Here is a 16,575-nt window from a genome sequence, read left to right as displayed (position 1 = left end):
TTACATTGTAGCAGCTAGATAAATATGTTATTATTGGCTATTGTTTCTCACAGTTTCACACAGGATTTTAAGAAAAAACATTTAATGGTGTTTGAACTTCATAATTGCTAAAATTTTATTAACTGTTAGGAACTTATTTTTAACATTCTTTCTAATCCTGTTATTTATGTAAATTTACATGTTCATGATGAAGACTTTATTTCATGTTTATAAACTGTATGTTCTCAGAGTGTACAGAAACTGAAGCAGTTATACTAAAATAAGCCCAAACAAATTAATCATCCATTATAATGTGGTGCTTTTTTCTAAAAAGAGGAAGTACGTTTGGTTTTTTTTTAATATAGCAAATACATTGAGAATGGCAAAACTTGATGTGAAAAATAAGTAAGAGCTTGTTCTTTTTTTCCTGTTTTCTTTATTTGTATGAAAATAGAACACACTACTTCAGATTGAGCTGTTTGGAGTTTTCTGTTTCTTCTCAGACTACCTTGGTTATTAAACAAGTATGTTATCAGTAACAACTTACATAGCATTCTTTGAAGTGATTCCTGCTGAGGTTGTTTTTTGGATTCTGTTTATAGTTTTTATTACTGAAGCAGAAGTAAGGAGGGCTTGAGAGATGGTGAGAAGATAAAATTGAGGGAGGTTATGGTAGTGCTGAGAACCTCAATCACTTCTGTTTGCAGTGTGCTTGTCTTGCAGAGGAACAAACTCACTGTCCAAGGTGATACTTCCATCACCTTTCCAGTCCTTTCTTCTTCAGTCATCCTGGTTTCTTAATGTAATACGTAGTTTATTTTAAAAACATGGTTATTATTTGAACATTAATGTTATTTATATTCCCTTTCTTTTCATGTTATTTCTTTTCTGCTTCCTAAGAAGTATTTTGAGACAATGGAAGTGCATTCTAGTTTTATATACTGTTTATTTGATTACAGGAAGGAATAAAAGAAGTGGTTATCTTGCTGTTGTAATGGTTTGTACCAAGTCCAAAGCAGTTGTTGCAGTCTTCTTTTTCCTATTATTGCATTCCTTCCAAAATGTCCTCCCATCACTTCACTTTGGTGTACGCAGTTTAAACCATGTGATCTCATTTAGATAAAATATAATTTAAAAACATATTCACTCTAGAATTTTACAGTTGTGTTGATAAATTACTCAATTTTAAATAAAAAATAAAAGTCTCATTAAACAATTGATCCATTCCATTTCTACATCAATATCTTTGATCACTTTACCAAAATAGTTATGGAAGTCTTAAACTTTATAAAAACTTTTTCCTAGCAAATCCAATCTAGCCATACAATATTCTCAACATATAGTGTTTTCTTACTAAAATAATGAGTGTTAATGTCAACTAGAAGTTAGCACTATTTTCCTTTGCCAGGTTGAGCATTCGTCTGTGCCAGATTCCATCATGGCTTTTAAGAAGTTGTTTGTTTGTTTTGGGTTTTTTGATTACTGGGATGGACATGCTTATTATCTCAAATATTGGGAGTACTTTCTTTAGTTGTCTAATTAAATGCAGTGAAGCTGAAAATACAATAATCTAGGCTTAGCATTTCATAGAATCATTAAATACTTTAGATTAGAAAAGACCTCTGAAGGTTGTCTAGTTCAACACTCCACTCCAAGGTAATTCTTCAGTCCACCCTCATGGTAATAAATGAAGAGATTAAAAATAAAATCCAACTTTCTAAGTGGAATTTCACCAATTCCAACTTGTGTTTGTTGCCTCTTGTTCCCATCTCTTGTCCCATCGTGGTGCACCTCCAAGGTGAGTGTGGCTCTGTCTTCTATGTGACCTCAATCGGGCAGCTGTAGACCGCAGTAAGATCTCCCCTTCCCTTTCTCTATACTGAAAAAAGAGGCCTCTCTTGATATGTCTAGCTCCTTTACTATAATAGCTTCCTGACCATCTGCTAGACTTGCTCTCTACGACAGTTCTTCGAAATTCATGAAAGCAATTTTGTGAAGTACTTTTTTAGTTTGGGATATACATCTAGTTACAATTTTGCTAGGAGAAACAATAAGATATTAGACAGTAATCTTAAATACTTTGAGATTATGTTATGCAATTCTTTAGATGATGACTGTTAATTTACATTCATTAAGTTTATGTAAGATCAGACCATGAAGTGATATTAGGATTATTTTTTGTCTCTTCTACCCTTTTGTAATGCTGACACACATTTTCAGTAAAGAAGAATGGTTGTGGTGTGAGTGATGTTGCTCTCTAGCAGCAGCTTTAATGACTGTCAGTATAAAATGAAGCATTTTCTTCCTTCTTCCTTCTTCCTTAAAATTATTTACTGCCTTTAAGGTATAGTACCTTTTTTAAGTATGCCTCCAGAAATGTGTCTGGCATTTTTGTTTTGGTTTTGTATGAGATATTTTCTTGCCTTGTAACTGATTCAGTCGTCTGCTGAAATTAAAATTTTACAAAAACATTACTAAGTCAAAGACTAAGCAGAAGAATTAAAACCTAAAGTTAATTTGGGGAAAAAACTCCACAAAATTATGTGATTATTATGAAGAAATATCTTCTCAGTCTGAACTGCAGTGTTCAGTACCCAATTTTAAAGCATATAGTAAATAAAAAAATAAAAAGGCAGAAAATCACCCAGTAGCGTAATTTATTCACATTGTGTCATATATTGCGGGCCTGCCTATGGAGAATTTCTAGGGAGAAGTCCTAACCTTACTGAAAAAAACCAACAGTATGACCTTAGATAACTTTCACATTTTTTTCTTCCTGTTTTGAAAATATGGTAGTTTGTGTCTTAAGTCATGAGCATAAATTTAATTGTATCAAAGAACATGCATATGTTTTTTCAGTTAGGTTATTTTTACAAAACATATAGATGTACTACAGCACCAGGTGATAAATGATTGTCATAGACAACCGGACATCTGGTGTTAATGCCGTTGTCTCGGTTTATAAAATACTCATCAGTTATTTTACAAGTAAATGACAGGAAAAGAAAAAAGTGCAATCATCATAAAAATATAAAGAAATATATACTATGTTGTAGTTTGCAGGGATTTTTGTAACTTAAACATAGTGACTGTAATAAGTAGAAACTGAAAGAAATGGTGATTTTTGTACATGGTATTTCCCAAGAATAAATGCAAAGTACTTAAATGCTATTTGGTCTCTGTTAAATAAAGTAATACAGGCTATTGGAAAAAAAATCCCTGAATAAGTGTAAGAAGTTGTTTAGGAGACTATAGTGGGGAAGAATGTATTCTTTAACTACAGTATTGAGCTAATTACAAGACAATATTTTTTATGTACATAAAAGGCAAATACAACACAGAGATAAATAGTTCTAGATCTAGTTGAGTGTTTTATATTAGAGTAATGTTTAAAGTTCAGTGATGAGGCAAAATGTATATTTCTAAAGCTATTTTAGGTATTTTTCACAGTTCCAGTTATTTACTAACACATACATAAAATAAATGATCAGTAAAGCAAAGTCCTTAAGTTGTCTGGCAGTTCCTTGGATGTTCCTTTCATTCAGTCGTTTGGCCAACTCTCTATTATATCAGGTTGATGCTTTAGACTTTGCATCTGGTTGAGTAATATGAGCTTTAGCTGATCAAGGCTTTTGCAGTTCAGGAATCCTACTGAACTGATCCCTTCAGAACACTAGCACATGTTTTCTCGGCTTGAAAATGAGACAAGTTGCAAATGTGTGTTTACATGCTCAGCAAATTCAGTCTTTGAAAACTAATCAATACGTAATTCACATAATGCAAAAGCATTTAGAAATCTGCTGGTCGAATCATCATAGTCGTGGCTTTGAGAGAGTATCCTGAGCCTTTCCAGTAGTACCACTTGATACCATTGAACTTGTTGTTGTTCTGTCGTAATGGATAATACATTCCATTGAGGTTAGAAGGACCACATGCATCAAACCACCATCCTGCAAGACAGAGATGAAACCAGAGAAAAACATCAGCAGATGAAAATGTCAGCACAGGTAATTTTTGTAACAGTATATAATGACACTCTGTTGTCCTGAAATGAAAAAGAAATCTAAAACCAAGTTTTCATTCTTAGGATTTTGAAGTGTCAGGATAAAATACTTGTCTCAAACTCAGCAAGGAAATGTATTTCTGTATTCACTGCATACTCTTGAAGCTTATGTAATACATAGTAGTTGAAAATTGAGAAGGGAAGGTCTTCAATCAAGTTTAATTTATTATCAATATTGAATATTATTGTTGACAGTCTCAGGGCAGAATTTGACTTGAACTATAAAGATACAGAGTCATCTTTGGGTTTTATCTACTCTGGTAAATCACTGTTCTTCACAGATTTAAATTCCTTCCTTAATTGTTTTTAGAGGATTAATTCAGTTATCTGTTTCAGATCCCTGTGCAGATCAGTTCAAAACCTCTGTGCTGAATCTTAGTAAGAAGGAAAACGAGAAAAAAAAGCAGCCCAAACTTATTGTGTATCCTTATGGTCCTGACCTGCTAGTGGGTCATAAGGAAAATTTATTTTTATTCATAAGATAATATTTTTATACTTCTGTTATGATGGCGATAATGTGTACATTCTGTTTTGCAGGGCAGTAATCCAATTGTCCTTTTAGATAAACTGAAGTTTCCTTTCGTCTTTCAACTTGTGCTATAGGGAATCAAACCATTCCTTAAGAGACAAAAGGAAGATAAGTCAAATTTACAAAGCAGCTGTTTACATTTCAGAATGTGGAATTGTAGATTGACAAATTCTAGGATAGGCTGTGTGGTTCAAGATAAAAATACCACCTAAAACTCAAATAACCAGTGAGCATCCTTAGAAAAAATGTGGATATCTCATATATGTGTTGTATCTTAAATGTATGTTTTGCCATTTCATAACTATATTGAAATATGGAATTAAATACTTGTACCCTTCTGCAACATGTACAGTATACAACATTTCACTGACCAAATGAATCTGTAAAACAAGTTTTTTGGGGGAGCTGAATATTTTGATCTCTGGGACTATGTTATCTCATTCCTTGGAAGAATCTGCTGTTGCTCTACTTAGTTCCACAATTACGGACTTTTTGTACCCCAGCTTTTGCAAGACTGTTTTTTTTTCTTTTTCCCTGTTTTAATTTCTCTTGTTTTATTTTAACCTTTGTCAAATGATAAAATGTCACTTTGAGTCACCATACTAGAGTTTCTATGTGTGAGTTTTGGACTTCTTCAATAGTCAAAATTTACTGTCAAAGTTATCACTATTTATCTCATAGACTATTTTGGTGCCAATAAAAATAGGAAGACTAAGAAACAAAAAAACATTCCTACCTCCTGTTAGCATTTGTGAACATTTGCAAATACATTTGTCATTGTCTGCATCCTTTGTGCTAAAATCATTTCCTGGTTGGCTTATACTACTTATTTTGCCTGCTGTCCCAGTAAGTCCTTTAAGGTAGATCCTGTAGAAGTGAGGAATGGAAAAACAGTTATTACATGGCAGTTAATGGTAGTTGATCTGCAAAATAATGATGGAATAGTTTGCAATAAATATCCTGTTCCAATAATTCCATTCTCTTCTGACCAATATACTGTTGTAAGCTGTTTTGCAGCATAATGTTTTCATATGACCAGAAAAGGTCAGCACAATATTCTAATGAAAAGCCTTCACATTTGTAAAGATGACTGTTTTGTTCATATCACATTAGAAGAAAATGAGAGCAGGCACATAATAACTCCTGGAATTTTTCATATATATCATGCATTTCTTAATATTTTAAGTATGCTGTGTGCAGTTATTTTTTTTAAATCAAGTTCAGAAGTTTTAGATTAAACTTCTTTGATTTGTATTTAGCTGTTAGCACAGCATGGCAGTGTAGCAATGTAGCATTACAACATTTCATCTGTGAGAGATAATAGCATTACCTGGACTACTAATTACCAACTAGTAACTGAAATTTCAGGAGTTTCTCAATATTTCCCTTTCCATTTTCCTAATGACTCTTCCTTTTCATGTTGTTTATATATTCATAAGTGTTAAACCATAGAATCATTGAGTGATTTAGGTTAGAAAACACCCTTAAGATCATGAAGTCCAACCACTAACCTAACACTGCCAAGTTCACCACTAAACAATGTCCCTAAGTGTTACATCTACACATCTTTTAAATACCTCCAGGGGTGGTGACTCAACCATTTCCCTGGGCAGCCTGTGAAGAAATATTTCCTAATATCTAATCTAAACCTCCCCTCACGCAACTTGAGGCCATTTCATCTTGTCCTAACACTTACTACTTGGGAGAAGAGACCAACACCCTCTATGCTACAGCCTCCTTTCAGGTAGTTGTAGGCAGTGATAAGGTCTCCCCTCAGCCTCCTTTTCTCCAGGCTAAAAACACAGTATTCAAGGTGAGGCCTCGCCAACACCAAGTACAGGGCGACGATCACTTCTCTAGAATCATAGAAGGTCCTTAGTTGGAAGGGACCGACAAGGATCACTGAGTCCAACTCCTGTTCCTGCATATGACAACCCCACAGTTCACACCAGGTGTCTGAGGGCATTGTCCAGTCTCTTCTTGAACACTGCCAGGCTTGGGGCTGTGACATCTCCCCAGGGAGCCTGTTCCAGTACCTATACCTAGTCCTGCTGGTCACACTATTCCTGATACTAGCCAGGACGCTGTTGGCCTTTTTGGTCACCTGGGCATAGTTCTGGCTCATATTCAGCCGGCTGTCAATCAACACCCCCAGATCCCTCTCTGCCAGGAAGCTTTCCAGCCACTCTTCCCCAGCCTGTAGCGCTGCCTGGGGTTGTTGTGACCCAAGTGCAGGGCCTGGCACTTGGCCTTGTTGAACCTCAGACAACTGCCCTCAGCCCAATGATCCAGCCAGTCCAGACCCCTCTGTGGAATCTTTCTACCCTCTAGCAGATCAACACTCCCATCCAACTTGGTGTCATCTGCAGACTTACTGAGGGCACACTCGATCCCCTCATCCAGATCATTGATAGAGAGATTAAGGAAAACAGAGGTATTTAAGTTTACTTCGGTTCCCTGGCAAGGTGAGCTGTCAGCGAGGCTGCTGCTGTCTGGATCTGCTCATACAGCTGCAGATGCAGTCTCAGTGGGGAGAGACACAGGGCACCGAACTGGGGGGGGTGATTACACAGCTCTTACTGTGTTACACTGAATTGGAAGGACTTGAACCCTCTGCTCCCACAGTACCTCTTTAGTAATTGCATTTCTGTATCAAATAGCTCATGCTTCTCAGAGATACTCTATTTGTTTAACGAGATCTGCCTCTGTGAGAACCAACTTGTCCCACAATCAGTCTTCATCTTCCATGTAATTCTCTGGTTATGATAGAAGTTGTCTTTGGTAGTTTAACAGGTTATTTTAACCCACTTTATTTTCTCTATTTGAAAACATTAAAAATGTATAATTTTTTTATTTATTTAGGTTTCAAAAGATCAGCTCATTACAGAAGTTCTCAAAAATCTCTTTCAAAAAGTTAAATATTGTGGTTTTACTTAAGATAAGTTCAAAATTATGTAAGCCAATTTCTAACATAAATGGTATTAAAGGTTTCAAGTATAATGTATGAGCCTAGGCTTGATTTTCAATTATTATTTGAAGTCTAATATAAACAGAGTATTATTCCTTTATTATTATTATTAATCAATTTTTACCAGTATGGCCTAGCATAACAGAAGATGAGAGACAGTGGATGTAAGTTGAAATGAGAAGTTCTGACTGAATATCAGTAAAACCTTTTTCACCATGAATACACACAAGCAGTAGAACAGGTTGTACAGTCTCCATCTTTGGAGGTTACAAAGACCCAACTGCATAAAGCCCTGAGCAACCTGGCCTGACCTCATAGCTTTGATTCAAGTGAAGTTCACTCTGATCCGAATTTTTATATGAATATGAATATTCAGTTCTTTAACCAAACCTATAATCTTTCCAGCATTCAGAATGTACTCATGTTTTAATGCAATGAAAGTTGCTCTTAATTGAACACTTTCTTAGGTTTTTTTTCTTTTTCATAACATTAAACATATTCTCTAAACCACTGCATTCTAGAATGCATTCCATGTTTGGTTGCATTTTAAAATAAAGTATCTGTTTACAGACAACCATCTTCGTTTTCAGTAATTATTTTTTAATACTGTAACTGCACAAGGGTAATGACCCATTTTGCAAAGGTTGCCTTTATAAGTATTTTAAAGCATTACTTTAAAAAAAAAATCTCTGCTGTAGATTCTGACTGTTTCCAGATGAAAAAATATTTTCTTTGGAGTTGAGACAACTATATACTACTCAGGCATTAAGATCTAATGTTTTGGGGGAGGGAGATGCTGGTAGTTTTGGATCTCTTTGCATGTAAGACTTGAGTTGAAGTAACAGCATCAACTCTCTTGAGTGTCAGATTTACTTTGTTTACAAAAAGTAGTTGCTAGAACTTTTGGAAAAATTAATCTAAATTCAGGCAATTTTTCTGTCTGGTCACCTAAAGCTCCATGAATCTGTAAGATTCTTAAAAAGAAACATTTCCTGGACCATGTAGTAGGAAAGCATCTGCTATATTCTAGAGTCTCTATTTTTTTCTATAACCAATCAAACAATACCTACTATATTTAAAGAGAGCCTGGAGACTGAAGTATGAACTGACCAGCCCATATATTTCAACTGTGACTGATACTTTTTCAAAAAGTATAATACTATGTTACTACTTAAAATGTATAATACTACGGTAATATTTATGTACCAAGTATTTATTTTAAATGTATGTTATTTCCTATTTTAACCAAAAATGTAAGAAGCAATTTTGAAGCTTTACATTTTACAGAATGATGGAAGCATAAGTAATAGTTCCATTAAAATCTAGCGCTTTGATTTGCAAGTTTGTAGGGGGAGAGACGGGACATTAGCTAGTAGCTTCATTTTCACAGGTAGGAATGCTATTATTTGAGAATCCAAGCCAGTGGATCACAGAAGTAGATGGCAGCATTACCTCAGTGTGCTCTTCATGATGACAGAACAGCTCCTACTAGCCGCTGACTTAAGTGGAAAATCTCCTTGCAGTATTACTCATCTTAGTCATCCGCCTTACAGAAATATATTTATTGCCTCGAATTAGGATTCAATAGGAACTGCAAACAGGTTCCTATTGCCCTGAAGACTGCACTGCCATCTACTATATTGGCACATGTATCTTATCCTATAACATACTGTACCATTCATTATCTTTGTGCATCTTGTGTATTACACTCACCCAGTGTGCACTAGTAAAATATACATTCTCTCTGTTGGGAAAAAAATGATTGCTAAAATTGGTTTAGAAAATAGGTGAAAAATGGAGTAAACGTTTTCTGAGCAAAATGAAAAAAATGTCATACTTCATATGAAAGAAGGCCATGCATCTACATAGTCTAGAATGGTTTTTACTACATAGTTTTTTATTCAGATCTGATTTTTCTGCTTACCTGTATTTTAGTTCTTCACTTGCTAGAGAGAAGTGGTCATATAATGAATATGCCTCATTTCCTTCCCAGTCTTTCAGGTGTATTTTGAGAACGTAACGCTTCTGATTAGTCAGCTGAGAAACAAACTCATTTCCCAGCCAGTACTCTCCAGCAGGATCGCCAAATCCCTGTAATTCAAGTTGTATATTTAAATAACTTTGTTTTGTTTTTTTCTTCAAGTTTGAAATGATCATTTTATCAGTTTTTAAGTTTAATAGTTTTCAGCCTGTCAGCTAAGAATTTTACTGTGTCTGTGAGGGTTATACATCTGTAATAGTTCAAAAGCTAATTTCAGCAAAGACAAACTCTGGAATGTGAAATAGTGAATCAATATTATTTAGTAGATTTGGAGAAGTTTCTACTGTTGCCACTAGAAACACAAATATAAATAACTCCAAAAATGTGGGCATATCATGGAACAGTTGATAAAAGAAAAGTGAGGTTCCTCTTTAAAAACAAACATCACACTTGCAAGTCTGCTTAGGCAAACAACTTCTACTACTCTGACATTTTCTAAATTAACATCTAAGCACAAAGACGACTTCTAAAACCTGCTTACATTCTAAGGATGCTATTAATATCACTTTATTGTATCAGATCTCAGATAATAACAACAAATAATATTAAGGCTCCAGAAAATATTGTGTACCATCTTGTACTCTTTCCATGTCCGGTGAAAGTCCACGCTGCCATCTTCACGTCTTTGAATGACCGTCCAACCTCCTCCACCTGTTTCCATGTCACAGTAGGCCTAACAGAGTAAGCATGGAACAGCATAAGTGCATGAAGTCACATGGAAACAACAATACGAAGCATGCACTTTGCATAATTCTGTATAGGGGCAAGTTTTAAAGTGTACAAGTGCAAAATGTCTGTTAAACTAAAAGTTATGTTTTTCACAGCTTTCATACAAATCAGTTGTGGTTGTGCAGTTCTGAGGTACTGCAGATTTGTTCCCGAAGGGAGAAGCGATTTAGTAGGAACTGAAAAACATAATAAGAAGTTGAAGAAGAGAAGTCCATCAAAATCTCATGTAGATTTTTCCTATCAGTAGCAATTTCATAAAGTCTGTGTAAATTTGGTATTATAATTTTTCCACACCAAAAAATTTCACGTCAGCCATCTCTAAGTGCTTCTAAAAGATGCCAGTTTTATGCCCTTGGAAAGGGAAATCCTTTTCTTTCTTGGGTGGAAAGTGTGGCATAGGCAAAGGGAGTGTACTTGTCACATCATCTCCTTCTAGTGTCATAGTAAATGTTTTAAAAGATGAGTTTATTACTGTTTGAGATTTCAGTGTATAGTTTCTAACTGCCATACTTTGTGGTTGCGCACTTGCCCCCTTGAGCTAATTAAAAAGTGAAAATTATTTCACCACCTATCAAGTAAGCTTCCTACAGTGAAACATTTTGCTTTCAGGCTCTTTCAAGGCCTCACATACTCAGCTTTTCTCATGGAGTGATTCCTTTGCTTTCCAGATCATTTACCTGGCAATTAATTCTCTGACTAAACAAGACAAAAATATTTACCAGGAACTAGGAACTTCAAATTTATATATACACTTCATTTTTAATTTAGGAAAGAATAAAGCTAAAGAAGAAAAATGGCAGTAAATATTACAGAAAATAATGAATAAAATAAGTTGATGTATTTTCATTACTTTTAACTAAAAATACTTCAGTGAATGGTGTATATTCATAAGTAATTTTAAGGATGGAGATAGCCTATTCAGTAAAATTAAGATTAAGGAAAGGATTTGCTTAGTTTAAAATAAACACAGTAAATTGCTGTGTCAGTCTACAGAGGGAACAATTTCTTCATAATTTATGTGAAAGACGAGGGGAGAGGTGACATTTATTTGAACTATAGCTTCTTTAAAACAAAAAATCTCTATTCTCCAGTAAAATGATAAGCATATGAGGCTCTCTGTAACACTCATTACTAGAACAGAACTCTTCTGACCTTTCAGCCTAGCCTAGGTATTATATTCAAAAGGAAGAAATGTAACATTTCATAAAACTAGTAAAAATAGATACCAAGATTAGGCAGGCAGCAGGAGTCTTCAAACAGATGCCAAAAAGAATAAAGAGATTAGCCTCTCAAATTACAACAAATTGTCAGGGGGAATATTTGATTTATCTTGTGAACTGCTTCAGTACTTACAGTTCTAGCAATTGTAGCACTGGGAGGGCTAAGGTCAGCTCTTTATATTTTTCACCTTCAGCTAAAGATCAGCACTGTATTTTTGAAAATGCCATAAGGTACGTATAACCAGAAATGGCCCGTTTTCCAAAGATTATAAGCACGTAAGCTGTGAGTGAGCCGTCAGTTTGATGCCTTCACTGTCTAGGAAGTTGACTTTCAGAACAAATATCTTTTTGTCTTGTATCTTCGGGTATTTGAGGTGTGTTTTCAGACCTACTTTCTGAGTGCTAAGGCTCTGGCTGAGCTATTAGGATGAGATCCACTACAGTTTTTATACCAAAGCAAGTACTGTTAGTGCCTCTGTGCAGTTTATCTTTGCATCACTTTTGGCTGTTGTCTGAACACTTTTGAGTCATGATGCTCAATGATTTTGTGTTCTGTTATCTTTAGCTCCTAGAGATGTGACTAGATACGAATTGCGGTCTTAGTTTCCTTGTTCTGGAAAAAAAAAATAACTACACACGTGATTTATAATGTAATTTAACCTAGTACCAGTTACCAGTGAAAAAGACAGATGACGACACTCTTGAAATTCACAAAAAATCCCTCATCTGACCTCTTATTGTATCGGAGAAGCTACACATATGCTCTTTTTTAATGCTTGGGGTTGGAAACAATTTGTGTCTATGTGTTTTAGACACACAGTCAATGGCATGGGCTCCTTTTGAAATCTCTAGCTAGTTGTTTGAATGACCACTTTTTAGGAAAGTTATGCAACCCCTTTTTTGTAAATTCAAACTTGCCCAAATCACTTTCTGCAATAATGTTTTGGTTAAAGGGGCCTTGGCTTGGAATGTGTGTTGATTCTGGGATGAAAATTCAGCTCAACAGAGGTAGAAAATGGGGAAGAGCTCAGACACTGCTTCAGCAAGTATTTTAAGTTTTGAGGTAATGTGCTGGTAATAGTTGTGATAACGGCTGAGCTAATGTATTAGGGTCATCCAGACTCAACTATTCTGCTTGGTTAAGACCAGGAGGTTAATTGGTTCAGATAACTGCTGGAAACATGAAGCTGCTGACTTTTCATGGGTTCGCCTCTGCCATTTTTCCTCACGTCAGCAGTCTTTGGCTGTTTTTCCTCTGTGTTTTTGAAAGGACTTAGCTTTTGTCCTGGTGCAGAACAGGAAAGCTTGAAAGCTTGAAAATATTAATGGAATGAAATAATTGTTTTCCTCTCAGCTCTCGTATGCAATTCTTTAGTTTTGGATTATGATGGGAGACAAACTAGTAAAGCGGGGTCGGTTACAGATTACACAGAAGTTGTTTATAAGCCTGTTGGGAGGTCAGAAGGTGTTACAAGAGGAAAAGACAAAAACATAAACAGTAGTGCAGCACTTTTGGCAAATAAAAAAGGTCATTCTGTTTCCTGGTCCGAGTGGTCATCCACATCATAAACAGTTGACAATGGTGTAACGTGTTGATTATCCCTAAACCTTCACTTCCCTTGACAACTCCTCTTGTGCATTTATATTTGTATAAAAAACTTGCATCAGATTAAAACGTTTTTGTCTCTAATTTTTCATGTCATATAGTAAGCAAAACCTTCACTGTCTTTTTAGACGTCTTTTGTGTTCTATATGCAGTGGGCAGAATAAGACTAAAATTCTTTCATATTATTGAATGAATTAGTAATTTAATTAGATTTTTACACTTTAATTACTTTTTTAACCTAGTCAGTTATTAAAATGAGTATATTTGCAAAGTGTTTTAAGCCTCCATGTTCAAATGTAAAGCATTTAATACTTTATAGTCTAGCAAATTTGCAATTGTGCTTTTGTTTCAGGGAAATAATATTTTGGTAGGTTTTAGTTTTGTAGAAATGTGCATTATTCTGACTTCTCATATCACATAAATTGCCTTAACATTTATGGCTTTGAAAACGCAGTGTCAGAGTTTATGACAAATTTTCGTTCTGTAATATGGCATGCACTTGTGTTTGCTTTTAGAAAAAAATGCGTACTCTATATAATATATATGATAGTAAAATTAAAACGAAAGGTAAACACTTGAGACAAGTAATATTAAGAGATTCAAGGAATGTAACCCTTCCTCAGATGTCTAACAGAGACTGCTGCAATCTATTACTTTAGAGATGCAGTAGCTTGCATCTCCTTAAGCATTTAAAAGTGATTGTAGATATCTATGCTACTTAAATATTATTCTGCTTCTTGTGTATTAAAACATTTTATTGCATCTTATATAACTGTTTTTTCTCACAAAACAGATGTATTGAATATAGACTAGACTACTCAAAAGGAAAATCAGCCTCTTTTTTTTTTCTCCTCAAGAAAGAAATATATCATCTCTAGATGACATCTGCAAAAATTGCAGGTTTTATGTCTTGTGTTTTATAGATCTTACCCAAACAAATTGCTTATTTCCTTTAGTTGAGAGCTTTGTAAGGGTAAAGATCAAAGTCTGGGTTGGGCTAGATGACGTTCTGGTACTTCAAAGACTAGTCACTGGTGAACTTAAACCTTTTCTGTCAAAACTTGGAAGAAAAACATACTTTCTCTGTCAGAGTTTTACCTATTGCTTTTCCACATGTGCCCTTGTTTTTGTCTTTTTTTATACATTTTCTGTTTGTTTCCCAAGTATTTCTGATATAAGTAGAGCCTTAGGAATCCCATAAAATATTTCATTTTATTGTAATGAAACATCTACAATATAAAATTATAAACTAAAAACATTAGAAAATTATATAGTGTTTGTCTAAGAAATATATTAAGCATTTTTGCCTATATTCAAATGTCCCTTAGCCTCCTCAGCATGCTGTGTCTGAAAAGTTGGAAACAAACGTTCATCATTTGAGCCTCCCTACTCAGAATGCTCACTGCAGATTTTGGCTCTTTATCCTCCCTAATCTAATTGTTAAACAAATGCTCTTAAAACTCTGCGTAACAAAGAACTGGAACCCATACATGAGTCCAGTACTAGTAGATTGCTTACATGAGTACACATCTATGAGTACTCTTCCATGCCTCTGATATTTCCTCTTTTTGCCACCCGAAGGGACTTGGGCATATGAAAGAACTAAGAAGTTAGAGGAGACAGGAGATTGCTGATCATGCAGAGCAATTGTGTTGGAGATTTTATAAAGAAAATACAGTACTATATTGCTTTAATTGCATTAATTATGTGGAAAGAAAGAATGAAATTGACACACTGAAGTGAACAACAAATTGCTCATTCATTCCAACGGAGCCAAGATTTCACCTAAAGGACTTCTTCCTGTGAGACAGCCAGATCTATAAGTGATGAAATACTTATAAAAAGCATGGTAAGGAATAAACTTCACTATTAACTAGTGTTTAAAGCAGCATATTTACCAGATCAAATAACCTCTTAACAGATGGTATGCCTAGGTAGGTAGCCATCTTACCTTCTTTTCTTGTGCAGTGTTTGGAACCGTTAAGGTGTAGATTCCACTTGTTGTCAATCCAGATTTGAAAGCTTCAGCACAATCTTTGAAGCTGATTTGCTCCTCTTTAGCGATGAAGTTGTTCTTAGCTGCTAAAAATACAATAGAAATTGAAGGCATTAAGAGGAGATTAATAAAAGTTACTAAGAAGCAAGTAATTAATCTAATCTGCTTAAAACTTTGCAGTTCCAAAAAATATGCCTGGTCCTGAAAGAAATGACAGCTCGAAGTATCAATTATGTGTACTATTATTTTATATTATTTAGAGATGTTATTCAGATGAGCATTGTTGCTTGATAGGTTGCAAAATGCTGACACTTACGAATATGTCAAATTAAAAAACCCCAGGACACAGCATCTCATCAGCTGAACAGTTTCTGCTTCCAGTCATTGCCTTTGCTGGACTCTTACATGCATCACAACCTCTGCCCACGTTACCTACTGTTACAAACATATCTCACTAGCAACTGATTATATTAATGATGGCCTTTGTCCAGTACTCTAATATTGTGAAATATAACATAAGAGTTATGAAATCTTTTATATACAGCTGACTAGAATAACTACTCTTACAAAGTTTTAGCTAGTCTTTCTGCCCCTGTGCTGAGCAGGAGCCACTTTATATGTCCCAAGCAAAAGCCTGGTAGCTCAGCCCAGCCCACTAAAGAAACATCCCTTCTGGAATTCATTTGTGTAAAAACTACATTGTAATATGCCTAAGCCTCCTTATTTTACAGAACAATCTAAGGCTCATCTTCTTGTTCAGTTCTTTATTAACTATGGAGGTTGGAATTTCCTGGCATTTCTCCTGCTGACTGATATTTCATATTTGACCCTTTTGGAGTTGGTTCTGTGTATTTTCCCTTTTAATTTAATGTAACAAGCACAGCCAGTTAGTACAAAGTTTTAGGTGCCATATAAATCATGCTTGTATTACAGTTGCTTATTATGTTCTTTTTAGCTTGCTTATTCATTATTTACCTGTTTACATGCTTTGCCTTAAATATAAAAATAACACATTCAGTGTTTTAATTGCTTTTCCACACTCCTTTGTTTGTATATGGTCTTAGAAGCTTTCCCTGCTAATTTTGTCTTTTTGGCAAACATTCATTATTTTTTCCACTCTGGGTTTAACAGTGTTGTAGCCAACATGACTTTGACTTGTTTACTTATTTGTGCACTAGCATAGCAGATAACATCAGCAGGAACATGTACAGCCTTGGTAATGGTATTTAAGGGGACAGTGTCAGTTATTCAGACAAAAAACTTGGGATTTACTTTGTTTAGAAAAACCTACAACATCATATCATTTAGAACATTATTGAAAGCAAGGACTTAAGACACACTTTTCCTTTTTTGTGATCCAACTTACAGTGATGTAGCATAGTCCATCTATACTGTCTTTTAAGTTGTTATGAAAACTGTTTTGAATTTTTCCTAGGATTTAATT

General features: G+C 34.9%; 2 protein-coding genes across 8 annotated transcripts in view; one reads left to right on the top strand and one right to left on the bottom strand.

The window, feature by feature from the left end:
* MCPH1 (microcephalin 1) overlaps window positions 1–16,575 on the top strand; it is a 127,271-nt gene that overhangs the window by 46,286 nt on the left and 64,410 nt on the right. The window lies entirely within an intron of this gene.
* ANGPT2 (angiopoietin 2) overlaps window positions 906–16,575 on the bottom strand; it is a 42,538-nt gene continuing 26,868 nt past the window's right edge. For 2 of the 4 annotated variants that reach the window (XM_065834638.2, XM_065834640.2), the window contains 5 exons: window positions 15,087–15,214; window positions 10,152–10,253; window positions 9,464–9,630; window positions 5,308–5,438; window positions 906–3,929 (listed from right to left, as the gene is read on the bottom strand). In XM_065834638.2, coding sequence (XP_065690710.1) covers window positions 3,769–3,929; window positions 5,308–5,438; window positions 9,464–9,630; window positions 10,152–10,253; window positions 15,087–15,214 — 689 coding nt within the window. In that variant the 3' untranslated portion in view covers window positions 906–3,768. Of the gene's footprint in view, window positions 3,930–5,307; window positions 5,439–9,463; window positions 9,631–10,151; window positions 10,254–15,086; window positions 15,218–16,575 lie in introns of all 4 variants that reach the window. The other 2 variants (XM_065834637.2, XM_065834639.2) reach the window with 1 other exon arrangement.

This window comes from Patagioenas fasciata, chromosome 3, assembly GCF_037038585.1.
Source record: "Patagioenas fasciata isolate bPatFas1 chromosome 3, bPatFas1.hap1, whole genome shotgun sequence".
Taxonomy (NCBI): domain Eukaryota; kingdom Metazoa; phylum Chordata; class Aves; order Columbiformes; family Columbidae; genus Patagioenas; species Patagioenas fasciata.
This window is presented reverse-complemented; position numbering and strand designations above follow the sequence as displayed.